The sequence below is a fragment of the Babesia microti genome, chromosome IV, assembly GCF_000691945.2.
Source record: "Babesia microti strain RI chromosome IV, complete genome".
Taxonomy (NCBI): Eukaryota; Apicomplexa; class Aconoidasida; order Piroplasmida; family Babesiidae; genus Babesia; species Babesia microti.
This window is the reverse complement of record NC_034969.1, coordinates 697,148-722,420: the sequence shown is the minus strand read 5'-3', so window position 1 is coordinate 722,420 and position 25,273 is coordinate 697,148. Positions and strand designations below refer to the sequence as shown.

Genomic DNA, 25,273 nt, shown 5'->3' with positions numbered 1-25,273 from the left:
GACTAATTTACAGCAATTCAATTCGGTATTATACAGTCAAGTATCACCAGTTATAACAGGTGATACTTCCACAATCTTACTATTTCCATCTACAATTTCTATCGTATAATCTACATCTGACCTTAGCTGCTTGGCGATGATTGCATTGGACAGCGGATCTTCCACGAATTTAGTCAAATGGCGCCTACATAATTACTCAATTCAATGGGATGATTATTCAAAATTGTCATGCAAACTTACAAAACAGAACGTGCCCCGTAGACAGCTTCTGTAGGCTGTTTAAGTATATGCTCTAGCATTGAGTCTCCTACACGAACTTTGTAACCCATTTCAGTGACCCTATCTAGAACCTTGTTTGCATGAAGTTTTATGATTTCCCTAAGGCTTTCATGTGATAGTTTGTCGAATATAACCACTTTATCTATGCGATTTAGCAGTTCAGGTCTAGATCATATTTGAAACTATAAAAAAACCCATTAAGTTTCGTAATTTCATATACACATCAATTGAATTAATGATAAGTTTTGATTTATAAAAATTAAATAATTGGCAAATATTAAAAATTCGATTTACACAAATAAACCTTAAAAATTACAAAATCTAAGTGTTAATAACAATTTAACATTTTTAATGTACAAAAATCAAATTTCATCACATTTAAGGGATAATTTGCACAAAATTTTCAAATTTAAAATGTTAAAAATCAATTAAAACTTGTATAAATATAACATGATGCCTTGTAAAAATACTAACCTATAGAAGCGTTTCAATTCCTCCTCTACCAGTAATCTGACCTTGGATTTTTCGAGCTTGAGTCCGCTAGTATTGAAACCAAAGGCATTCTCATTTAAGATCAACCCAGAACCGACATTACTCGTCAAAACAATTATAGTGCTAGTGAATGATGTTACATTGCCCTTTGCATCAGTTAGTCTGCCTTCATCTAAAATCTGCGTATGAAAAGGCGTTTACCTGAAGCAAAATGTTCAATACATCCGGATGTGCCTTTTCTATCTCATCAAACATTATAACAGAGTTAGGGCTTTTGCGTACCCTCGTGCAAAGTTGCCCACCAGCATCATGGCCTTTGTACCCAGGAGGGCTTCCTATCATCCTACTAATGCTATGCGGTTCCATATATTCTGACATATCAAGATGAATTATCTTTTCATTGCCTGAAAAGTAATATTTGGCCAGTGCTTTTGCCATTTGTGTTTTACCTACGCCTAAAATTACATTTTTATTACCACTGGGACCACAAAATAGGAAATTTCCAATTGTCCTTTTTGGGTCTCGAACACCCGACTTGGACCTAACAATAGCCTGACATAACGATTCCACCGCCTCATCCTGTCCAATAACATCCCCTTTCAACATATTTGATATCTCTTCCACGTCATTAATACCACTAGTCCCAGTCCACAATTTAACGATTCTACATAATTCGATAATTACTCCTTTATGTCATCCTTGGTAACTATAGCTGCCAATTGATCATCCTCAGCACCAGAACGTTTGATTTTAACCAAAGAGCCAGATTCGTCAAGGATGTCAATAGCCCTATCCGGTAAATGTCTATTGCTCGCACATTGTCCTGAAAGTTTTACTAAATAAATATCACCAAACCTGCAGATTGAATCGCCTCATCTGTGTATTGCACATTGTGAAATTGCTCATAGTGTTTCGCAATCCCTTTCAAAATATCAATGCATTCCTTCTCATCCGGTTCCCTTAGATAAACTGGATGGAATCTCCTACTGAGGGCTAAGTCCTAAGTAATTAACATGGGTTACTTTCTCAAAGTGCGTTTGGTACTCTGCAAAGGTGGTAATGCCTATGCATTGAATTTCTCCGCGAGATAGTACGGGTTTAAGAATATTAGCTGCATCAAGTCCTCCTTCTCCACCTCCAGCGCCTAAGTGATTTTTATTGCTTAAAATTGTTCAATTGCACAATAAAATGCCAAAACCCCATATTTAAACAAAATTACAAAATTTATTATTACCAATTAGCATATGAACTTCGTCTAGCACCAATATGACATCATCCCTTTCTCTGACCTCATCAATAATCCTATTTAATCGTTCCTCGAATTGTCCTCGAAATTTAGTGCCCGAAACCACCAACCCAATGTCTAGCATTATAACCTTTTTGTGTAAGAATTCCTTAGGCAATGATGGATCTGAATTTATTATTTTCTGGGCCAATGCCTATGTAATTTAAATTATATACCTCCACTACAGCTGTCTTCCCTACACCTGGATCTCCAATTAAGATAGGACAGCATTTTGTTTTTTTACTTAGAATTCTAACAACAGAATCCAACTCACTAGTTCTGCCCACAATGGGAGTTAATTTGCCCAATTTTGCTTGTTCAGTCAAATCTTTTGAGAAGTCGCTTAATGATATAGGATTTGTATCTAGCCCTGGAATATTAGCAGGTGTAGTATAGCTTGGCTGTACGATCTCTATGGGTTCCAGTATGCGGGTGTAATCGCACAGAATTCTACAAACTTTAGCAACTAGTTCGTTTAGATTCTTATTGGACATTTTAAAAATTTGCTTAAAACCTTCATCACCATCATCAGCTGCGGTTGTGGCATAGGCAATGACACCTAGCAATATATGTGCAGGTTCTATCGTTGTATGACCAAGCCTTTTAGATTCATTATAAGAATAGTTTATACATTCTTTCGAACCTTTACTGAAATTGATTGTATCGTTACTTTCTGGGAGAGATTCTATGGGCTCAACCTTTGGAATCTCCAAGTCATTTAACAGAGGGGATAATTTTGGATCCTTAAGACTCCTTAACCCATTCAATAGGTGGTTTGGATACACAAGTTTCGCACCATCCAATTTAGCATACTCTTGTGATAACATTATCACATTTAAACTCGCATCGGAGAAGTTATAGAATCGGGGACCATTTCTTTGCCCCTCAATTTTCCCGCTCAGTGGGGATAGGTAAAATGGTACAACTAGATGCCTATGTGAAATGGAGTGAGACAGTATAATGGTGAATGTGAGCACCAGTAGACATGACAAGGGTGGCCAGAAGGCCAGCCTCATACCTAATACCCACCCACACCATAATCCCTAAGAACCTAGCCCAACTCTCGATAACTAATTACCATGAATAATACTATCTAACGGCAATTGCAACTAAATACCACGAAATTACTATACATTACCAGACAACTTTTGTTGTATAAATTTTTGGACTTTCACAGCAAAAGGGAAGTTGTATTTTTGCAGTTCAGACAAATCTCCAATAATATCCTTTAGCCTATCCTTTCTATCTAGATGATAATTTGCCAACAAATAGTATATCTTGGCCTCCAGAACTTCTCTACCCGAAGCTTGTGCCATGAGTGCCTCATTCTGTTCATAAATGAGTGTTATATCGTTCCAACTTTCGCTCCTCTCACACACTCTAAACACTGCATTTAGCATCTTAACACTTATTGCGATACCTATTGATTGTCCTTTCCTTAGGAAGTTAATTGCCAATTTAGATTCACCACTAGCTACACATGATTCAATGGCACTAGAGAATGTTATGTCGTTCATATCTTGACGGTACAGATTTTGCATATCATCCAACAGTTTACTAGCACTTAAGCAATCTCCTGTGGCTGCATGACTTTTAAGCATCATTTGGTATGCGATATCCCCTCTTTCTTCTCCATAAAGCTCACAAATTTTATTCCAGACAGAATCCATAACATCAAATTTACCGCAGTTATACAATCCTTGTAGAAGATCTGCGAATGATTTTTTGCCAACATTAATTCCCTTTTCATTAATTATCTCCCATATCCTATCTAGCAATTTACCGTTCATATTAAATGATCCATGTAGAATCAATTTGGAAGTCGATTTAACTAGGTCGCCAGCAATTGCAATCTTTGATAATTCATTAAAATAGTTTAAGGCACCATTTGTGTCATTAGATAGAATACAAGCTTGTATTACATTTTCATAATCTGCAATTTTGGGATCTGTCAACTTTTTTATACCACTGAATGCATTACAGGCAAATTCATCAAATCCAAGTTGAGAACAACAGCGTAGCACTGATGTTAGGAGGCCATAATCCGGTTTAATATCAGATTGTAAAAAATCGTTGTAGAAAGCTATGGCATGTTCAAATTTACCAGCCAATTCACAAGCCAGTATCAATGTTTTATACGTAACAACGTCAATAGCTCCTGGATCTTCTTTCTTCACCTCATTGAACAGTTGTATTGCTTTATCAAAATCTGAGTTTTTGGCAGCAGAAGATATTGCAGCGTTGTAGGCTAATGTATTAGTGCTTATAGCTATATCATAAGTTTTCTTACCACAGTCGTCTGTCTCCTTGAGGCCCTCTATAACCTTGATCCAATCGATGCCTAATGTAGACAATTGTACGGCTGAAGCAGCGGCCGCTTTGAATTGATCCTCAGTGACATTTGAAGGTTCAGATTCTCCATTATTATCGCTTTTAAAATCATCAAATTGCTGATCTAAGGGTACATCATCCCTTAAATCATTACGAACAATGTTATTAATGTAATGCGTAGGGGAAATCGGAAAATTTACAAAAGTGCACGCATTTCTACTAAATTTGCTAAATGACAAATTAACTGTTAGTACACAGTCCAATATACAACAAAAGATTAACCAAAAATTTTCAGTCATATACTACATTAGTTACACTAGTTATATGGACAGGTCAATAATGTCAGGCGGCACGTATCCGTAGATTGCTACGTTGCGAGGTTTCTTACCTTCGTCAATCATGTTCATTAAATTTGGGTTTTCCAAAGCTGCTGACACCCTTTCTTTATCTGCCAACTGCTTGTTAATTGCTTCTTCACTGTCATGATATCCTGTATTAATTTAACATATATTTCACAGTAAATTATGAAAACAATTAACATTACCCTTTTCAATTTGCACGAAAATCTTGTAATTCATGGGAACATTTTGCCTAATCTTCATATATATCATCAAGCCTATCAAAGTGGCCTATTTGTATGGATTTTTACTTGACTACAGTGAGGAATCGTTGGCCTGTATGTCACTCTTATCGCGTGGGGGTTAGTTTCAACTTTTACACTTTCCAAGTCCACTATTTTTAGGCATTCTATCGAATAGGGATGTTCAGGGTCTTTTATATCCCTAATTAAGTCGAAAACTTCCTAGATTACTCGCGTGTTCATACATATATATCCACATGGTCATAGTTTGAGTCGTTTCTTGTAAATGATTCCATGAGTTCGGACGTTGAGTCATCAAATGTGTGTTTGAGCCCGCTCCTCTCTATTAGAGAGGGATTAGGGTTTTCAATCATGGCTCTCAGCACGTTAACTACAACGTTAAGTAGTATACGTAGAGCCCTATAGAACGAGCACTGGACTGATCACTTTATAGGGTGTACCAGTACAACTTCCAGCCTATCTGTAATGCCTTATTTAGTTATTATTTAGTCTAATAGCTGATTTAATATACTTATAATTTGTGCTTATTGGTGTGATGCATATAAAACATGGATCTTAAGTATGAACTAGAGTATTTAATGGCCTAGATTCCCAGTATTAGATATGACCGAAAAACTGTAAAATTAGCGATTGCAAAAATATGTTATATCGATGCTTAAACATCATCATTTACCATGATTTTTTCGTCTTCGCCATCCTCAACCGCTTCTCTCTCCCCCTTCATTTCATTCTTATAGTTATCAATCTTATTATTGTTGTCTATTGAATAGATCACGATACCGGTTGAACACTAAATTAGAGAGTATTTACCAGCAGAGCGGTGAAGATTTTGGTGAATGTGATCCTCTGCATGGGATCTATGTGGGAGAACAAAATGTGACTTATTACAATAACAATAACAATTCGGAGCGCCTTTAGCACACCTGTGAATAGAGATCCAGCACGTTTTATGAGTATCCAATATACAGAAGACCGTATGAAATTTGATATAAACAGGACAAATAAAATAATGAAAATGGCATATACATTCATTTCCGTATGATGAGCGATTGTACTCCAGTTTGGAATGGTCCAAACGCAGGTCCAGAGGGTGAGAGAGATAAAGGATATGAATCCCATTATACAGACGAGGTTTGGGCCTTCGATTTTATTTTCTTTGAGTATGATCTCTCCTATCACAAAGTTGAATGCGTTCTAGATGACATGGTATATGACATTTTGCATATAGATTGTATATACTTGTATAAGAAAAACGCATATTTATAGAAAAAACACGCATTCAAATTCAGGATTACGGAACTCACTAGTATAGAAGCGATGATAACCAATGTAAAGCCGATCAAATGTGTTGAGTTTATTTCGCACAATTTTCCCGAACCACTAAATGACACTGCAATTGAAATAATAGTCAATGAAATTGCAGTATTTCTAGTTATTTTTACATTTAAATAAATGGAAGTAAATAGCGCTAGGAACAGAGTATTGCTGCTGCTGGCCACAGTGTATAGGCATGGACCGCAGTATAGCAACCCAGCCTTTTCAATAAGCTGATGCAAGAAGTCAATTCCAGCTAATACTCCGGGGTAAATCCAATTTTCCTTCCTAAATAATGCCTTGACTTTACCATACGGGTTTTTTGGTTGGATATAGGCCGACGCAGATCATGCCGAGATAGGTTGGGAATAGGAAGAAGTAGGCACCCACCTATGTTACTATGCAGAGTATAAATGAATTGAAATTGCAAATTTAGATTTTTAAATTAAATGCACGAGTGCTTACCGGAGTCCCTCCATATTTTCTAAGCAAGAATATAAGTAGTGGTTGTGCTGAGTTAGTAATGACCAGGGTAATGGCAGCGGGGATCAACGCCGAGGTAAACGTGTCCATTTTGGAGAGGAATTTAGTTTTATTTTTAAAATAGGCAATACTACGTTGTATCAGGGGCGTTTCTCTATTTGTATCAGTGTGATTCGGCTGATACGATACAGGTATATTTTTCGCCGAGGAAATGGAATGATTGGTACCTACGGCAATATTGTAAAAGGGGTCGGATATTCCATTTTTATATTCAGATATACTGGTTACCCCCTCATCCTCGGATAAATATGACTGTACTATTGGCGGGTTATTAAAATCGTTAACAGCTGGATTCTTTTTCCCACGAATACTCCCCGCATTAGCGGCTTGTATTTTAGAGGAAAGAAAGGATTCAATAGCCTCCAGAGCTGCCTTTCGATCAATATTTGATTGATCAATGGAATCTTTTAATTGATCCATGTCACGCGGTTTTATCGCCGACAGTAGTATACCGATTATTGTGTTGGGTGTAACCCACCCAGGACCCTAACGTAGACAACCCGGATCATTGAAAAATTTCTAATTATTATACGTGCTAATCGCATCTTTAATTCATAATTAATTGTGATAATGCAGAGATAATATGGAAAACCGCCCACTCCAGACATTAATAAAAAGGGCACGCGTAGGTTTTAGCTAAATATCAAACACATAACTAGTAGTCTACAGATTTTTAATAATTTTTTAAATAAACTATGTGCAAATGTAAGGCTTGTGATACGTGCAAATTAGGGAAGGACATATTAAAGCATGTACATCCGAGCGTGAAAGATGTAGCGTATAAATAAATACAGCAATGAATGCCAAAAATGAATACTTTAGACTGATAAGTGCCTAGTGCAAAAAGGGTTGGCCGGTTCCCACAGGGGAATAGACCAAGGACTGACTGGCAATCTGGCCAAGGACTAGAGTGCCCCCAGACGACGTCCTACACGCAGGACCCACGCGGCAAAGCGGATGCATAATGTGCATCTGTGGATGGGAATCAGAGAGATAAACACACCGCGCCTAGCACAAATCCAAGGGCAAATCTTCCGATTCTACCTCTACACAATGCTCTCTAAACCTACCATCCAGCAAACACTGCAACGTTATCGGAGACAATAATGGCAGGTACGCATGTTACCTTGCGTAATTAAAATTTTATTTGATATCTTAAATTCTCCTCTACCCACTATTTGCACTAATTCAGACCACGATACCCTCAGCGGCGTCAAGGACAGGAAAAGTCTAAAACTGCCGGCAGACAAGCAGTTATTCATGGCCGTAAAAACAACATCGGGCAAGTACAAGTTCGTCAGAAACGTTAAATACGACTCCGGGGCACCGTCCTCTAAACCCCCCTTCACGGTCGACTCCAAGGGCGTCGATATACTGGAAGCTGGGGAAGCCGACGAGTTTAACGTGGTGCTGGGCCACTTTGGAGACATCCTTTGGTACTGCGCGGGCCGGCTCAAAAACCCGGCCGTGAGGGTACACTGGCACAAAGGCATCCTTGACCGCAAGAGCCACCCCAAAATATTCAGGCCCTCCAATTTTGACGCAGACACAATTTCCTGCGGGCTCACCGGCAGCTCCAAGCCATACAACCTGCCGACGACAGAATTTACCCCGGATATGTGTCTCGTCTGCTGCGCCCTGGGCAACGCGTTCCAGTTTGTCCTACGCGACACAGAAGGTGGGAGGCTAACGCGATATTTGCCCGGAGACATCAGCAGCTTCAGGGGCTCTCTCAAGCAGTCCTGCGACCTCCTGCAGCTGATGATGGGCCTTCCGGCCGAGGGCCCGGCCTCGATTTTGGACAGCTTGGCCCCGCAGCTGGGCCGTCCGCTGAAGTACTTGCTCAAGGGCGCCGCGGCCCCGTTGGGCCCGCACATCGACAACAGCTGCTGCCTCGCCTGCTCCATGGCATACGCGCTCCTGACCGGTCTGGCCAAGGCGCCCCCCGGGCACGGCCGAGGTATACACAGGCCCGTTACGCACAATCACCAGCACGCTGACGCTGAGGAAAAAAAACCCGCCTTTTGCATGGTCAAAAATGGGGTTCTTACCACAAGCAAAGGCTACATACCCCCACAAATTGACCTCTCCAGCCAGGACGGCGCGCAATACGTCGGCTCCCACCTGCTGCTGCTCACAACAGACCTGTTTTCATGCCCACCAGACATCTGGGTGCACGCACTAGTCAAATACTGGCACAAAAAATACAGAGTTCTCTTCGCACACCTCTACGAGCACTCTCCTTCTCTGGACGATGGCGCCAACGCGCTGCTGGAAGGAAGCATCACCCCGGAGGAGTTCCAAAGGTTGGTGGAGGCCGAAAAAAACAGGCTCTCCTGCCTGGAGAGGTCGAGGCAGTGGATCTTCCCCAGCACTTGCAGGCATATCCTTGTCTGCGGTCCTCCCCACCGAGCCGCACTACCGCAGGGGCAGTGGGGAGGGATAAGGGACAAGGGAGAGGAGGAGGTGAAGGGGAAGGGGGAAGGGGAGGGGGGAGTACGGGACAAGGGGCGCTCGCTTGTCGTGTGCCACATCTGCGGCGGAGAGGTGGCACACCTGGCGGGCGTCGAGCCCCTCCCATCCAACCCATCCAACCCATCCAACCCGTCCAACCCGTCTGATCCCCTCCTAGCCTCCCTTGCAGAAAAGCTCTCCTTCGCCATCGACAAGGGCCCCGAGTACACAATGGGCGCCAGCACCGACGACATCTTCAACAGCAGCATGGTGACGCCCATTTCATCCGTATACATCACGATGCGCTCCCTGATCCCAGTCCACGCGGCCAAGCACTTCACATGGCCCTCTTCGTACCCGCTGGACCAGATCGCCACGGTGAGGGAGTTCGTGCGGCTCTTGCAATCGCACTGGTTTCACCCCCCTGCAACAAACACCAACGTCCCCGCATGCGCAGGCGAGGTGTGTTACTGGGGGCTACGCTGCGCCGGTTGCTCGCTGAGCTTCCACGCCAAATGCGTGCACCCGCCCAACGCCAGAATCCCCCCAATCGCCCCCTTTCCAGCCCCAGACGGCGCCGTGGGCGCCGGGGCGCTGGGGGGAGATAGGAATCGAGTCCACGTGCCGGTTTACCACCTCCGCGAGGGAGTGACGGCCCACCTGCCGTTTGACCAGTGGCGATGCCAGGACTGCTCCAACTGCGTCTATTGTGGACTGCCCCTCCGGAGCGAGGTTATACCAGACCCGCCCGCGCCGACCGATCCCGGCGCTGGCAGGCGGCCAGGCAAACGCAGGGGCACTGAGGGAAGCGCCGGTGGCGTAATAGTGCGCTGCGTATCCTGCAATTTTGGGGCACATGGTGCCTGCTGCAATCCCAGCGTGCCTCGGCTGCACTTTCTCTCCTTCTGGCGCTGCGATGACTGCAGGCGCTGCCTCGGCTGCGGCTGGCAGGACAAGCACGCGTGCGACTATACCAATTGGGACTCGCAGTTCTTTTTTTGCCGGCGCTGCAACTATTTGATCGGGCAGTTAAACTATTGCGCTGTTTGCTACGGGATCTGGAGCCCCGACGGGAACAACGTGCCCATGGCGGGCACCAGGCACACGCTGTACTCAACATCGACCCACGGGGAAAGCGTGTCACTTTCCTGGATCCAGTGCGGGGGCTGCATGCTCTGGCTGCACGCCTCCTGCGACTCGCTCGCGAATGAGAACCTGGAGCCCATGGGCTCGCGCGACTTTCGCTATCGCTGCCCCATCTGCCGCAGCAACAACCGCCAGCTGCGCTATTACAGAATTTTGGAGCAGCTCTTTTTGCTAGACAAGAACAATGAACTGCGCTACAAGGTGCCGCAGTCCTACGCCCTTTACTGGCGTCTGGTCAAAAACCCCATAAATCTCTCTCAGATCAAACACAAGCTGGAAACATCGGGATACGCCAGCGACGAAGAGTTCACCAGGGACGTGCTCTTGATTCCGCATAATGTCAAATTGATGAGCATGCCCAATACAAAGGTATACAAACTCGCCACCAACTTTGAAAAAAAAGGAAAAACCCTCATCGCCAAGATACTTTCTGACGCGCCCGTCGCCGCCACTAACACCCGCCCCGAAAAAAAATCCCTTGCCTTCCCGGGTATACGCCCCAACTCCAACTGGCCCTCCGCCTCTGCCCATCAACATCCAAACGGAATGGACTCGCGCATCCGCGAACTGATCAAACTCCTTCCGGAACTTGCTGACACCGCGCCTGACACAGACCCTCTCCTTCTACGCATCAGGGACTCCATCTTCGGAAAAGTCCCCAAGGGACAGGAAAAGCCGCTCAAACACATCCTGGACGCCCACTTTGTCGCGCTATTCGCCCACTCTAGAAAAATACCCTTAACGGGGGGCCTGCCCGCCTGGATCGACCTGGACACTTGCCACATCTGCCAATCGGTAGACAGCCAGCAAGACCTCGTCTTCTGCCGCAGCTGCGCCGCGCCGGCGCACCTGGCATGCCTGGGGGCACCGAAGGTCGGCGTGGCGCGCGGGGATGCTGTACGCTACCGTTGCGCCAACTGCGCCTACTGCACCGGCTGCGGCGGTGCCTGCAACTCCGGGCACCCCCTCGACGCGTCGAACATCTCCGACCTGGGCCTTGCGGAAAAGTGCGGCTGGGTCTCTCCCCACATGACCGAATCGCTTGCCGGCTCGAGGTTGAATGGTATTGGCTACTTGCCAGAGATGGGCGCGCGCAGCGAATACGCGGAGCTGCTGTACGACCGCTTCCACTTGCGCCTCTGCCCGCCGCGCCCTCCGGGCCCGGCCCAAGTACACGCGGGCCCGTTACGCACCATTGCCTGCGCGTACTGCTTGGCGCCTTACCACCTGTCCTGCCTCTCCGCAGACGAGGCCTGTGCTGGCCTCGTCTGCGGAGAGGCAGGGCCACCGGACGCCGCGGTTGAGGCATTCGTTGTGGCGGCGGAGCGGCTGCACTGGCGCAAGAACCTGTTCAACAACCTCCAGCCAGACGGCGGGCGCGACTGGCGCAAAAGCCCCGTGCTAGGGCCGTTTGAGCGGCTGCGCAGGCTGGGCAAGCGCTATCGCCACGTAGGCGTGTTTCCCAGGCACAAGCTTTCCAATGGGTCTGGCAGCCTGCAGTTTGCCTGTTCCGGCAGCTGTGCCCGCGCGCTAGGGCGAGGCGGCAGAGCTGGGTTTGTCAGCGCCTGCTGCAGCCTCTGCAGCGCGGAATTTGCCGTGGCGGCATCACACGGGCCGGCTGTTTTGCTGCCCCGCACGTATACTCTGCTCTGCCCCGGGTGCGGCGGGCAGGGGGCCGGCTGGCCCGCACCGCGTCCCCTTAAGCTACCGCGGCTCGATCGCCCGCTGGTGGCCACGCACCGCGGGCTCTACGGGCTACTGCATGCCGTGGCGAGCGCCGCGGATGGGGCGGCCTCCAGGGCCGCGATCGAGGCTTTTGTGCGCAGTGACTTTTTCAAGCCACTCTTTCGTGTTTCGCAGGAGCTCATCGGATCGCTGCTCTATTCGCGTCCGCGGGAGGCGCTTGTATCTGCCATTGAGGGGCTGTTCGGTTCGTCTCTGCACCCCGGAGGTCCGTGGGGGGCTGCGTACGTGGAGCTGGTCAGGCGTATTTGTTCAGTCGAGTACGGAGGCGGGGGGGGCTCCGTCATGCCCGAGACGGTGGCGCTGGCCAGCAAGCTGATTTGGGTGGTGTGCTGCCAGTTTGTGGGGTTTATGAGGCGGCAATACCAGCCAACCCCCTCCAACAAAACCCCACTCGCCGCCCCACACAAAACCTCACTCACCGCCCCTGCTGCCATCCCTGCTGCCGAGCGCCTGTGCGACCTGCTGGGCCGCTCCTTCCTGCGGACGGTCGCTGGAGAATTGCGTACGCGGGGAGCCACGGGTAAGCCGCTTTCTAGCGACTTTCTGCGCCATCCTGAGCGGGGCTTGCCGGATGGCCTGCGCGGAGGGTTGACCGGTCTCAGGGTTAAGGTCGCCCACTCCTGCGTCCTCTGCGGGTGGAACAGCTCACCCGAGCTTCTGGGAAATCTGCTGCAGTTTAGCTCCGGTGAGGGCGTCTCTTCCGTGCACGGTGAGTGCCTCGCCTGGTCCGTTCGCCGCGAGCTGTTGAGCAAGAGTTGGAACATCGTCTTTGACTCGCTCATAACGCTGCGGCCACTTCCCGAGGGGACGCCCTTCAGGGAGTGTATGTACTTACCGGCGCTCGTACCGCCCGTGGAGGTGCCCCTGGGGACGCTGCTCGAGGCCATTTCCGCAGCGAGGGGCAGCAGCTGCGGACTGTGCGGAGGGAACTTCGCCTCGGTGCCGTGCTACGGCAACTGCGGCAAAGTCTACCACCTGCCCTGCCTCTACGGCAGCTCGCTGTCGATCTATTTTACCGGGCGCCGGGCCTGGTGCGAGGGCTGCTGGGCCGGGTCCCGGAGTCTCCGGTTACAGCAGCTGCAGCACTTCCTTGCCCTAGCCGCCAGGGAGGGGGTCGCCGTTAGAGAGGACTTTATTTTATGCGAGGGAATGGGTGGGGGAGCTGCGTTTGCAGTTTCCAGGCAGGTCAGGCAGCGCATGCGGATAGTGCCCGCTCCTCTGGCGCCTCTTTCTCCCCCGAGCAGTCTGTTTGGCGGTACTGAGCTGAATTTGGGGCACGGGGGCACATTTCGGGAGGGCTACCTCATTATGCGCGGGCTGCTTGACGACGCACCCTACCCGGGGGGTTACGTGGCCCACCGGCGCTGGTGGCACCGGTTCATTCCAGGGGCCAGGACTTACTACGTGCTGTACACCTTCCTCAGTGGGGGTATGCTCCAGTTTGCGATATACGACCCGCAGGTTGGCGAGTCGTTTAGCAGCAGTGACTTACTGCGTACCACGACAGCTTTTATAGCTACATTTAAGGCGAACGCGGGGTTTCTCCAGGTTATGCTGAAGACGGGCGATCGGTTTCACCTCAGAAGTTTCGCAGAGACGTTTTTTGGTTTTAACGATCCGGTTACAGTTCGTAGAAATAGGGAGAAATATTTGCGCTACGTCAGAAATCGCATTGAAAGGTTGAATTTGCCGAGCGAGTTGGGGAGGCGGCAGTTGAGCGCGCGCGAGGAGCCGCAGCAGAACGAGTTTGAAAATGATGTTCAGGTTGTATTTGACTCTACCGTAGATAAATTTGCAGAGGATTCAAGGCCGAAGAAAAAATTTGATACTTTGAGTTCTTCAATGCTTTATCGCTACATACAGTCACTTTCTCAGCCCTCTCGCCTCAGGGTTAGGGGGTCTCCCATCCACGGAATCGGCCTCTTTGCCAACCAGCTCATCCAGTCCGGGGAACCGGTGATAGAGTACATTGGGGAGCTCATTAGGGACGTGATAAGTGACGTGAGGGAGAAATTTTACAACGATAAGTGGGGAATTGATGGCTCGTGTTACATGTTTAAGTTGAACGAGCAGCTCGTTGTGGACGCCACTAGGATGGGAAACATGGCTAGATTTATCAATCATTCGTGTGAGGTAATAATTTCTCATTTGGATTAATAAATATTAATAATAATTTACTAATATACGCTAATATATACTAATATATACACATATATATACATACTAATATATACTTACAAATACGTATTGAAGGCTGCTACGTGTAATTTGAAATTGCTACATGTCCTTCAATAACCATCTAATGTAGCCCAATTGCATATGCCGGATCATAACGTGTGAGTCTGGACTAAAGCACATAGTGATCTTTGCGAAGCGGGATATCAATCCGGGGGAGGAAATAACATACAACTACCAGGTATTTTAGACATTATCTAGTTCGGCATTGAAGCGGAAGCGAAAAAATTATCTTGCCATTGTGGTGCCCCTTCGTGCCTGGGAAGGATGAATTGACACGATTGCCATGCGTTCTAGATTAACTAAAACACTGCACTATTGCAAACAGCTAATCTTGTGCCTGAGAAATTATCCCCCATCCCCTGCCATCTGCTATCTCTTGACAGCCTTGTGTATCGCAACAATCCCTCCGGATAAATCCAAGTGGGATACTTCATGAAAACCACAATCTTCAATAATTTTAGCAAAATCTAGTTGTCCAGGGAACGCTTCTATCGAGTCCACTAGGTATTGGTATGCGTCTTCATCGTTGGCAACCACTTTCCCCATCTTTGGAATCACCAAGTGGGAATACACGCTATAAAGCGCAGAAAGTACCGGTAATTTGCATTTACTGAATTCTAGAATGTAAAGTTCGCCGTTTGGCTTAAGTACCCGTTTGCATTCTAACAACCCTTGGCTTAAATTATCAAAGTTCCTCGCACCAAATGCGATTGTGATAATATCTGCCGATGAATCTTCTAGTGGAATTTCTTCTGCAGGACCAAGGATCCATTCGACGTTACCTGTTTCATCTGAATTGCCCAACCATTCCGTTACGCCCGTCTGACCGCCGTACTGGTCTCTATACCTTCTCTTGCCTTCGGCGATCATTTCCTCTGATACATCTACAATTGATATTTTTGGGTAGAATTTCCGTGAATATTCGCAATGATATTGAAAACCATTGGCAGTTTTAAACGCAAGGTGGTTGGATAGGTCATTTATTCTAAAGGCTATGTCGCCAGTCCCTCCTGCCAGGTCTATTATGCTCAACTTTGGTACCCTGGCCTTTAAAATTCGTCCCCTATTGCTTGAAAGTAAACACCTCTCTACACTCTGCCAGTGCGATATCAGTTTTGGCTCCAATAGACCAACTAGACAATCCTTCCAAAACCTATGTACACCAAAACTCATAAGGTCATTCATAAAATCGTATTTTGATGCAACACTCTTAAATATGTCCCTCACGTTGTATAACTTATCCATCTTGACACATAGATAACGCCTAACAATTGTACAGTACCTATACTAAGTTTACTACGCTCGGTGTATGGGCCCCAATAGTAATCACTAAAACATTAAGCACACTGAGATTAATCGTTATAAAGACTAGTTTGTGGCAGCAATAGGTTTATAAAACCGGAATCGACTACCTTATTCAAAAAATCTATCCTCTTCCAACCCACACCCTTGGATGCGATTGATTTCAGGCTATTCTGCCCAGAGTAATGCGGGTCAGCAATGAGATAAGTGGGCTCATTATCATTATCAATACAAATTCCGACTATGACATATGCATAGCAGCCAACTGCAATTATTATTGGTGTTTTCTGCATATACATCTCCATACCTGCACCAATAAGTGTTCTTTAATTACCATAGAATAGTCTGGTAGATAACTAGAATCACTCAGATAATATATCTTGCAAATCATATTCAATTTCCAGTTAATTATGTAACTGCATTCTACTGTGCCAATCCATGTATCACTCCCAACCTATGTTAATATTGTTATACCTTTATTACCCTACCAGTGGTATCATTTTCATTCAAAATACGCTGAATTTCCCAGTGATTGGGCACTTTTGCCACGGTATAATTCTGCAATAAATACCAACTCCACACCATTTGCAGAGACCTATAACAACATCCCCAACCCGAATCTTCAATGTCATCCTGTATAAAATAATTTCTTACCATGCAGTAGTGGTAGTAAGCATATTTACCAGAAACAACAGCGACACTGGAATTTTTTGGTGAAATCCAGTAGGGCCGTTCCATTTTAGCGTGTGGCTACATCACTCATTTTACTTACGTTTATAACAATGTTATCAGGTAGTAATGATCGTGGGTTGTATGTATTAATCAGATACGGAAGTTTATTGTATGTATTATAACCAGTGGTAGATATATTTAGTTGATTAACTAGTCGATAAAATGGAATGGTTACAGGTATAGATTGGTAAAATCCACATATTGACTTAAGAGACTCTAGCTTGAATAGAAGAGATATTTTGTAGTGATTTTTCTCGTCTGTATCACAATTATTTCTTTCAAAATCCGACTCATTTCTATCATTATCGCCTTCAATAACACTCGTATCACTTTGAGGATTTATAATTATGGCCGAATTACTGGGGTTAAATTCAATGTTTAAGTCTAGTTTACCAGTTTTGGTAATAGGTGTATATGATACTCTATTTGCCAGAGAAATCGATTTATTTGAAATGATATTTTTAGGATTATTATCAGATTTCTTTTTTGGCTTGCTGCCTTTACTACCCTTAATTTTACCCTTAATATTGCCCTTAGATTTAATTTTAGCTCCAATAGTAACCATTCTTCCTTCGTCTGTACATTCCTCATTCTCAACGTTTTTAACCTCAACTTTGGTAATGGCAGCTGTCAAATAATCATAATCTTCCACTTTTACTTTATCGCCAACATAGGTAACAAAACTGAAAAATTTCTGTTTAACCATTGATTCCAAATCATGTTTTTCAGTGCCATTTTTGAATAACACACAAATTTGTGCTAATAATGAAATAACTGTGTTACTTTCATTAACATATTTAGCTTCACTATCCTCTATAATTTTATTTACACTAATATCCGTATTAAATGTGTCACTATCTCCATCAATTGTCAACTGTTCCAAATCAATAGACTCAATCAAATTCTTAATTTTCATAGCTAATGATTTGTCTGAAACATGTAATCCAGCTTTTATTTCCTTAATAGAAATATTATCTTCGATAAATATGGTATAATTGCAAGTGTTATAACCAAACTTTTTTAGCAGATCAAATTCATTACTTAATATATTAAATTCACATTCCAACTTCTCCAAATTATTATATTTAATAGAAAACAATTTTAAAACATGAGATTCCATGCAATATTCATTCACAATCACATATTCTACACCAAGGCCACAGATTTTATTGATTAAGTTATCCAAATTAACACTATTTTGCGATTTAACAAACACAGATAATTTATTAACACACCATGGTAATGACATTTCCACATCATTACTCAATTTATCAACTTCATTGGAGCTAACGCTTTCCGTTGTATATAAAATAATTAATTCCAAACGAGAAGCATCATTAGTTATAATGCCAAAAAGTTGAGATATTGCAATACCAACATTTTCATAATTAATTGAGTTTTGGTATACACCATCAACTATACTTTTGGGCATGTGTACCTTCATCATCACTGGTTACACCCTATACTGACCAGTGCTTGACTTTACATAACATATATGACAACATGCAGTGGTGACAAATTATATAAACTCTATGTTAAATGCGTATTTGGAATTGAAAAGTATCTACATAATGAGCTACTATCATTCGGGTTCCCTCAAAATGACATGACAATTTCACACTCATCAGTATCTATTTCCAACGTTTCCTTAAAACATGCCTATTTCCTCTCATATTTCTCAAGGTAGCCAAAATTTCACTTAGATTTGCTAAACAAATCTATCTACAACTCGCCACTTTCACTTCTCATAACAGTATTGATTTATTGAACTCCTGTAGGAATGTCGAATGGTCAAACTATCTAAATCCTTACGTCAGTTTTATGGTAAAATCAGATATTTCTAGGGGATTAGATAGCTTTAAATCAAATAATTACACTTCTTTGGTGGTAAAGGATGCCATTATGGACTATTTTGCCCACAAGTAATTCACTATTTATATAGATACAAGTTGAACGTTGATTTGAAGAATCCAGATTTGACATTCCTACTAACTATCAATTCGGCAAAAGAATCCAGTCTATATGTGGATCTAGTTGGCACTAAACTCAATAATCGCATATATAGACACCAAAGTTTCATTCAGGACATAGATTCTACATTAGCAAATTCATTATTAGATGATTCTGGATACATTGATAACTCAATAATTAGTTTGGAAGACTACCTAAACTATTTCAATCATTATCCAGATATTAATAATACTAAACAATTGTATGATAGATTGAGTGAGAAATTTATCACGAATTATCGCAAAAACAGCATGATTGACACCAGTTGCAGCATTGGTAATAATTAACATGATTCAGGCACAATAACAATAGAATATGCAATGATAAATTCGGGTATTTCACCGGGAAGTTTCATTAGACATTTTTCATCAGAGATTTTCAATCATAATGATCTAAATGCACTCAAAACTTTAATTTGTTATTCCAATATGATCAGGCAAATTAAAAAATTGAAACAACAAGATGTGAGGGATTGCATAATTTAGTTTAGTGTTTTTGGTTGTGAAAAGAGTTGGGAAAAGATTAATATTGCAGTACATTCTGCAAACAATGCAGGAGTAACTTATTACATGATATAGGTTTTGAGGCATATTAAATTCTACCAGGGATCGCCGTTAGACACTTTTCAATACATCAAAGATGATATAACAAACCCAACATTTATATGCACCCTACCCTTGACTGGAGAATTACGTAAGGTAATAACTGTTCAATTTAGGAAATTAGAAATGGTAAACCAACACATCTAAAAGTATGTCAAATTATAATACAGAAATATCACCATAATATGTTGAATAAACTTTTAAATTATATAAAATTGACCTACAAAAACCCGAAATTATTATTATTAATACCAAATTGCTTCAAAAAGAAGGTTATTGAGGAGGTAATTAATCAAAAGCTCGAGGGTGGTAGAACTATGTATTTCAGTGGTATCCAATGGGCCTGCTATAACTACAACTGTAACATCAAATAACACATCTATAGTCATAGTATGCACAAAAAATTAACTCCAAATTAATGTACAAATCAAATACTTAAATTGTTGATTACATGCCTGGTAACTTCTCCTTTGTTAGATCCGGTGGCCAAATTGTTATCATTTATCCAGCAACATGCCCTAATAAACTCCTCAGATCTATCACATTTCCAAGTCTAAATTAAACATAATCTTACAAAAATTGGCGATTTATTAAACCTCAAGTCACTAACAACTATCATGCCATCGTTACTGCTTGTTGCAAATATATGTTCATAGAAACTACTCCACTTTACATCAGATACAATTCTAGGTAAACTTTTATATACCTGCTGTGTAATTTCCCACCAAAAATACATGCTTCGCCTTTATCGTCGTATATGGATACTAACCCATTTATATGCCCTATTGCGCTTAAGTCATTTACATTAGTATCTAGACAACTAGCAGACTAAATAATAAGTTGTGATACCTTCGAGAGGTTGATTGTATTCTTACACTTAGATGATGTAACATCCCACAATCTGTAAGTGTTGTCAAAGGATACAGTCTTGATAACATCATTTTTTGTATAATTAATGGCAGTAATTGCATCTGAATGGCCCCAATAAATATCCTTCTCCTCCAATATATTATAAAAATCTGTAGAATTCCTACTTTAATTATATAATACCTTTTTTTAGACTCATTGGGCTTACAAAAATCTTGTATATTATTGATGGAAAATATACGAATGGCTCTATCATAGCCAGATGTTGCCAAAACGTTAAAATTTGGGCTAAACTTGATGCCAGTTCCTGAATTTAAGTGCCTCAATCACTAATATCTTACGCTTTAAAATGGGATATTGAATTATAACTACTTTTGACGTCGGATATTTCCGCTATTTCTATATGCCCATAGGATGAAATTATCGCTAGGTATGTGCATTTATTGTAAGTTTTTGTATCAAATGATGCGATTTCCCCATCTGTTATTTTTCTACCCAAAACACGCTGTCCGTTGTCATTATCAATAGTCCATATCATACCCTCGGCACTGGAAATAATCAATTGGTTCAAATTATGTAGATAATCCATACACGAAACCCAACAATTTAATTCATCAATAATTTGCTCTTTGGAATAATCTAATAGAGAATATGTTATAGTTAAAGTAGATTCGCATTTGAAGTCAATTTGCTCTAGTAATCTAGGTAAATAATTAATTACTCAGCAATAGTACTGTATAATTGCATTCCGTAACAATAGAAAGCAAATTTAACCTTGTTAATAGATAGCAGATTGCATAACATCTGAGTAATTAATACAATACCTCATTTAAATCGTCGCTGGTCATATTTGTTGGCAACACATATAGATTTTTGTCATTCAAGTGATACTTTGAATCACTAATATGCGTGACAAACTCTGCTTGTACTTCGCTTATTGTATTATTATCCACACCTTGATCCATACCTGTGTCGGTGATATAAACTAGGATTCCTCCCCCACCGCCGCAGATGTGCATACAATATATATATATAATAATAATAATAATAAACACTTTCAGATATATCAGATATAATCTTATTTATACCAAATATAATCTAAATGTGCATCGAATTATAATTACATATTTAACGGCACTATACATAAATATTAATATTTTACTAACAAAATAGCCACCATGACTATTTTGTTTAAAGTTTGGTTGTGCTAATGGCAAAACAGATTAATGTATTAACCACATTTCCCCATTCTATTTTCTAATGCAACGCATGACGTTGACTAAAAAACAGTTTCTTATTTCAAACATAATCTACACCATCACTATTTGATTGTCTCAAATACCATGCATTATTCATCATCCCAATTGTTCTAACAATACAATCTTCCACTTTATATTCTGCAAATATATTTTCTAAAGTTATCCAGGATTTAAACATTTAAACATACCACTAACATTGTTCAAGTACTACAATTTGTTACATCATATGACAATTTTATTTACCTCTAAATAACTGCTTTTTTACAATCATTCACATTTCAAATGTGAGTGATTATAAAAGTTTAGATGCTGTAAGTATGTAATTGTATGTAAACTATACCTCAACGCTCCGTTTGTTAACTTTGACATCTACTATCTGTCATTCCACCCAAAACACAAGTGGTTGCTATCTATCTGTAGGTCTGGTTCTATATATTACATCATTTATCATATCCAGTGACGTTTTTTGTATCACTTGTTATAAATACATACATAGGAAATACCCTAGTATATGGCAAATCAGTAACCACCTTATACCCTAGTTTATAGGCGCACAATCAGCAAATAGATTTAATAGTATGATTGTATTATAAACTGACACATATGCAATTGGTATATTTTTTAGGTTCTGAAACTACTATCTTTAAACATTTGATAGTCAATTTGATTTCCACAGTAATCCACACATTCATTAATCATACACCACAAATATTTAGTTTTTAGACGAAAATATTCAATTATATATTCACAAACAAAATAACTTTACACATTAGACGCATTTCCACTATCACAAAGCTATACCAATTTATACATCAAATATGAGTTGTACTATTATATATTCAAAATTTTGCGGGTGTAACTACAAACATATCGACTTAATTGGTCATATATAGTCCAGAATAAATACACGGTAGTTGTGGGGAATCGTTTATATAAAATGTATCCATGCAGTATTTAGCTAAATAGTAGATCCTTATGGCGGGAATCAAGATAAAATAATGCACTTGAATAACCTGGGCTATATTTCACACGATCAATGTGCATTTTGCTGGATTTGCCGTACAATAATTAGTACAGAGCTAGAACTATTCATTTGTACTGGGTTTTGCTCTCGAAGTTATCACAAAAGCTGTCTAAAATATCACCAAAATATCAAATTATCCAAAAATAACCAATTATATACCGATTCTACTGTTATAAGCGCGAATTCTATTGCTTGTGATAATGATAATACCATTTGTTACTTTTGCTGGCAAAGTTATGTGGGCTGTAATTACTGCCACAAATTTATCCATTTAAATAAAGTTATAAAGTGCAGCATTAAAACCTGTACCAACTTTTATTGCCGCAATTCATGTTTGGCAAGAATTCGAGTGATATACTTGGCTAAACAAGATCTAATTGCCTATTTCACTAACATGAAACTACCTCTTGAAGTTCTAGATATTTGTGAAGACAACATAATTTGTCACTCCCACTTCTGCTATAGCTGTTATGATTGTGACAAGTACATGTACACCTGGGAAAAGTGCTGGAGGAAGGAGTTGTTTAATAGCAAATCAAGAGATGCGAGTATCGCTTGGGATTTTTTGCGTAGGACATGCAAAGGATCAATTGAATCATCCCATTTTAATAAGGGTAAATATCCAATTAAGCCGCCACGGATGCCAGCGTTACTACGTATAAACTTACCCAACCGCGCAACCACTGACAATGGCATATTAACGCAACTGAGACAATTAAATAAACTAACCCAAAACACAATTTACTCATGTATACGGTGTGATATGTGCTGGTGTATCCGGTGTTTGCCTCCAGACGCTTCATATATTGTGAATTGCAAAAATAACATCCTCTGCCATAATTGTTTGCATCAACAAATACACCGTGAAATTTCAAGATTAAAAACGCAAAGAAGTACTCATGTTTACAAAAATAGTGATATTTCTTTGAATATACATTCTAACTCTCAGAACATTTATAGACAGTTAAAATCTGTCATAAAAGCGGCGAAAGGCGATATAAGTTACATAAATAAGTCTTTTATCGTCAGCCAAAATAATGTCTATTCAACTTTTAGTAATAGTGAAGTTTCAAAATCGAAATACAATGTTAATTATGATACATATGACAATTATCCAATAAAAGATAACACCCCTACTTGTAATTCTATTTCAATCGGTGTTAATGACATCAAAAAAGATGAAAAACAAGATAATTTGGATAGCACCAAAACATTTATCGGAAATTCTGTATTTATTCCAGGTGAACGCTTGAATATGTATGATATCCTCCCCCCGAACTTCACATACCTCAATTCCAACTATTGCACAGAGGAAACCAAGAAATTTCTCAAGGTTATAGACGCTCCTGACTGCTGTAACTGCGCCCATGTTTGCGACAGAAATTGCAATAATAGATCCCGTGGAATTGAATGCCACAGCGGTATATGCAAACTAGGGGATATTGATTGTGGTAATAGAAGATTAGCAAATTATACACAGTCAAAATTGTATATATCAAGGGTAGAAAAAAAGGGATATGGTGTGTTTGCCTCAGATTACATTTATGAGGGGGAGTTGGTATGCGAGTATACAGGAGAAGTGACTAACCATGATTTATACCAAAAAAGATTATTAAGTCGCTGCTTTAGCGAATTGGATGATGGCAAACATAACCACTGGTACATTATGAAGATACAAAAGGATGTATATATTGATTCCACTAGGATGGGTAACATTTCACGCTACATAAATCACTCGTGCGAACCAAATTGTCAAAGCATGCCTATAAGCTATAGGGGAACAATTCATATGTGCATTTTCTCGAAGCGAACCATTAATCCCAACGAGGAAATAACTTACAACTATGGGTTTCAATCTTATGGCCTATATAATGGTTTCAACTGTGCTTGTGGGAGCAATAAATGCAGAGGTATTATTGGCACTTCATCTAATGATTCTTCGCTAGAGAAGGCATTGATTAGGAAACTTGATGGGACAACTATGGATTCATTGAACGATTTGTTAAAGGATATGCAGAATCTATTTACTATTGGGAATAATTCATCGCTAAAGCCTCGGCCAATACCACTTGATGTAATTAATGGCTTATTCACTAGCGGAGACTTGGAGGCAAATGATAGGTTAATTAATACCAACAACATTACTAAGCATTTAAACATATGCAATAAGATTAGAAAACTACTTATCAATAACAACGAAGTTGATATGGATTATAGGCAAGTTTTGAGCCTTCTTAAGGCAGTTAATAGGGGACTCCTAGCACTTCCTGTGGATATAAAATCACACACTCATATTGAGTATTTGTATACAAAGTTGATCGCACTTAACGGTTTGTCATTGGAGAATTTTTCCAATGCTAAAACCAAAAAATTTGCAATAGATCTACCTTGGTCCATCATTGCATATGAGTATAATCCGCAAAAATCATTGAACACAACATCCAACCCTGAGTTCTTCATCGCAGCCAAGCGATTTTTCCAGTGTTATACACTAGTGAATGTTAGCAATCGCTTTGGTAGGGATGCACTTAGTAACGTTCAGAATTTTTTTGACCTCTCTTGGGGGTTGACTGAAAATTGCGTTGCTTGTGGAGGTTACGGTGATTGCACTGTTTGTGATAGTTGTGGAAATGTTTTACATGACAAAATTTCATGTGGAGACTTTGTTTGTGGTATCAACTATGAGAATATTTGCAGCGTTTGTCAAAATTCCAACCACCGTAGTCAATGGTATCTTAAAAGCACACTTGAGAGGGAAAGATTAGCACTAAAACTATCCCTACTTAGGTTGAATAAAATGTTTATCAATAGCGTGAAATATTATGGGAATTTTGTGCCAGATATAGAGGCCTTCAAAATGGCTAATGAACAAACAACACCACTACCTATGGATCAGGCAGAATCTGTACCACACATAGCAACATCACAAGGGGGTATTTTTGATGTATCATCAATTGCACAATATGTAAATTATGTCAGCATTTGCAATAAATTAGTGAGTGAGAATGCTAATTTTTTGTGAGTAGGATAGACAATCACATTTCCAGT

General features: G+C 41.5%; 10 protein-coding genes across 10 annotated transcripts; 3 read left to right on the top strand and 7 right to left on the bottom strand.

Moving 5' to 3' along the window:
* On the bottom strand, positions 37-3,072 carry BmR1_04g06720 (AAA domain (Cdc48 subfamily); the record flags this gene model as incomplete). The annotated part of the gene is made up of 10 exons (XM_021482539.1): positions 37-184; positions 241-444; positions 754-950; positions 973-1,226; positions 1,248-1,435; positions 1,456-1,606; positions 1,627-1,771; positions 1,794-1,915; positions 2,006-2,210; positions 2,233-3,072. The coding sequence occupies 10 exons, from the start codon at positions 3,070-3,072 to the stop codon at positions 37-39; spliced, it is 2,454 nt and encodes an 817-aa protein (XP_021337757.1).
* A 111-nt stretch (positions 3,073-3,183) lies between these two features.
* Positions 3,184-4,686, bottom strand: BmR1_04g06715 (PPR repeat protein (PPR); the record flags this gene model as incomplete). Its single annotated transcript, XM_021482538.1, has 2 exons — positions 3,184-4,325; positions 4,347-4,686. 2 exons carry the CDS (start codon positions 4,684-4,686, stop codon positions 3,184-3,186), a joined length of 1,482 nt encoding a protein of 493 aa, XP_021337756.1.
* Positions 4,708-5,341, bottom strand: BmR1_04g06710 (MIP18 family protein At1g68310; the record flags this gene model as incomplete). The annotated part of the gene is made up of 5 exons (XM_021482537.1): positions 4,708-4,754; positions 4,776-4,877; positions 4,932-5,016; positions 5,037-5,189; positions 5,213-5,341. The coding sequence occupies 5 exons, from the start codon at positions 5,339-5,341 to the stop codon at positions 4,708-4,710; spliced, it is 516 nt and encodes a 171-aa protein (XP_021337755.1).
* BmR1_04g06705 (drug metabolite transporter, putative) lies at positions 5,644-7,265 on the bottom strand (the record flags this gene model as incomplete). Its single annotated transcript, XM_012794491.1, has 5 exons — positions 5,644-5,778; positions 5,799-6,182; positions 6,314-6,590; positions 6,613-6,692; positions 6,768-7,265. 5 exons carry the CDS (start codon positions 7,263-7,265, stop codon positions 5,644-5,646), a joined length of 1,374 nt encoding a protein of 457 aa, XP_012649945.1.
* On the top strand, positions 7,952-14,702 carry BmR1_04g06700 (Putative histone-lysine N-methyltransferase 1; the record flags this gene model as incomplete). Its single annotated transcript, XM_021482536.1, has 4 exons — positions 7,952-7,958; positions 8,038-14,324; positions 14,500-14,607; positions 14,628-14,702. 4 exons carry the CDS (start codon positions 7,952-7,954, stop codon positions 14,700-14,702), a joined length of 6,477 nt encoding a protein of 2,158 aa, XP_021337754.1.
* BmR1_04g06695 (ubiquinone biosynthesis methyltransferase) lies at positions 14,799-15,674 on the bottom strand (the record flags this gene model as incomplete). Its single annotated transcript, XM_012794489.2, has 1 exon — positions 14,799-15,674. One exon carries the CDS (start codon positions 15,672-15,674, stop codon positions 14,799-14,801), a length of 876 nt encoding a protein of 291 aa, XP_012649943.2.
* A 107-nt stretch (positions 15,675-15,781) lies between these two features.
* On the bottom strand, positions 15,782-17,907 carry BmR1_04g06690 (Peptidase family C78; the record flags this gene model as incomplete). Its single annotated transcript, XM_021482535.1, has 5 exons — positions 15,782-16,018; positions 16,039-16,185; positions 16,206-16,364; positions 16,386-16,481; positions 16,504-17,907. 5 exons carry the CDS (start codon positions 17,905-17,907, stop codon positions 15,782-15,784), a joined length of 2,043 nt encoding a protein of 680 aa, XP_021337753.1.
* Positions 17,908-17,958: 51 nt separating this feature from the next.
* Positions 17,959-19,449, top strand: BmR1_04g06685 (Ribosomal RNA large subunit methyltransferase K/L; the record flags this gene model as incomplete). Its single annotated transcript, XM_021482534.1, has 8 exons — positions 17,959-18,146; positions 18,167-18,385; positions 18,406-18,749; positions 18,771-18,937; positions 18,959-19,030; positions 19,052-19,171; positions 19,192-19,224; positions 19,246-19,449. The coding sequence occupies 8 exons, from the start codon at positions 17,959-17,961 to the stop codon at positions 19,447-19,449; spliced, it is 1,347 nt and encodes a 448-aa protein (XP_021337752.1).
* Positions 19,450-19,502: 53 nt separating this feature from the next.
* On the bottom strand, positions 19,503-20,961 carry BmR1_04g06680 (Ribosome biogenesis protein WDR12 homolog; the record flags this gene model as incomplete). Its single annotated transcript, XM_012794486.2, has 8 exons — positions 19,503-19,628; positions 19,650-19,761; positions 19,782-19,903; positions 19,925-20,105; positions 20,126-20,263; positions 20,284-20,643; positions 20,664-20,746; positions 20,767-20,961. 8 exons carry the CDS (start codon positions 20,959-20,961, stop codon positions 19,503-19,505), a joined length of 1,317 nt encoding a protein of 438 aa, XP_012649940.2.
* Positions 22,200-25,247, top strand: BmR1_04g06675 (histone-lysine N-methyltransferase SETD2; the record flags this gene model as incomplete). The annotated part of the gene is made up of 1 exon (XM_012794485.1): positions 22,200-25,247. The coding sequence occupies one exon, from the start codon at positions 22,200-22,202 to the stop codon at positions 25,245-25,247; it is 3,048 nt and encodes a 1,015-aa protein (XP_012649939.1).
* Positions 25,248-25,273: the final 26 nt, after the last annotated feature.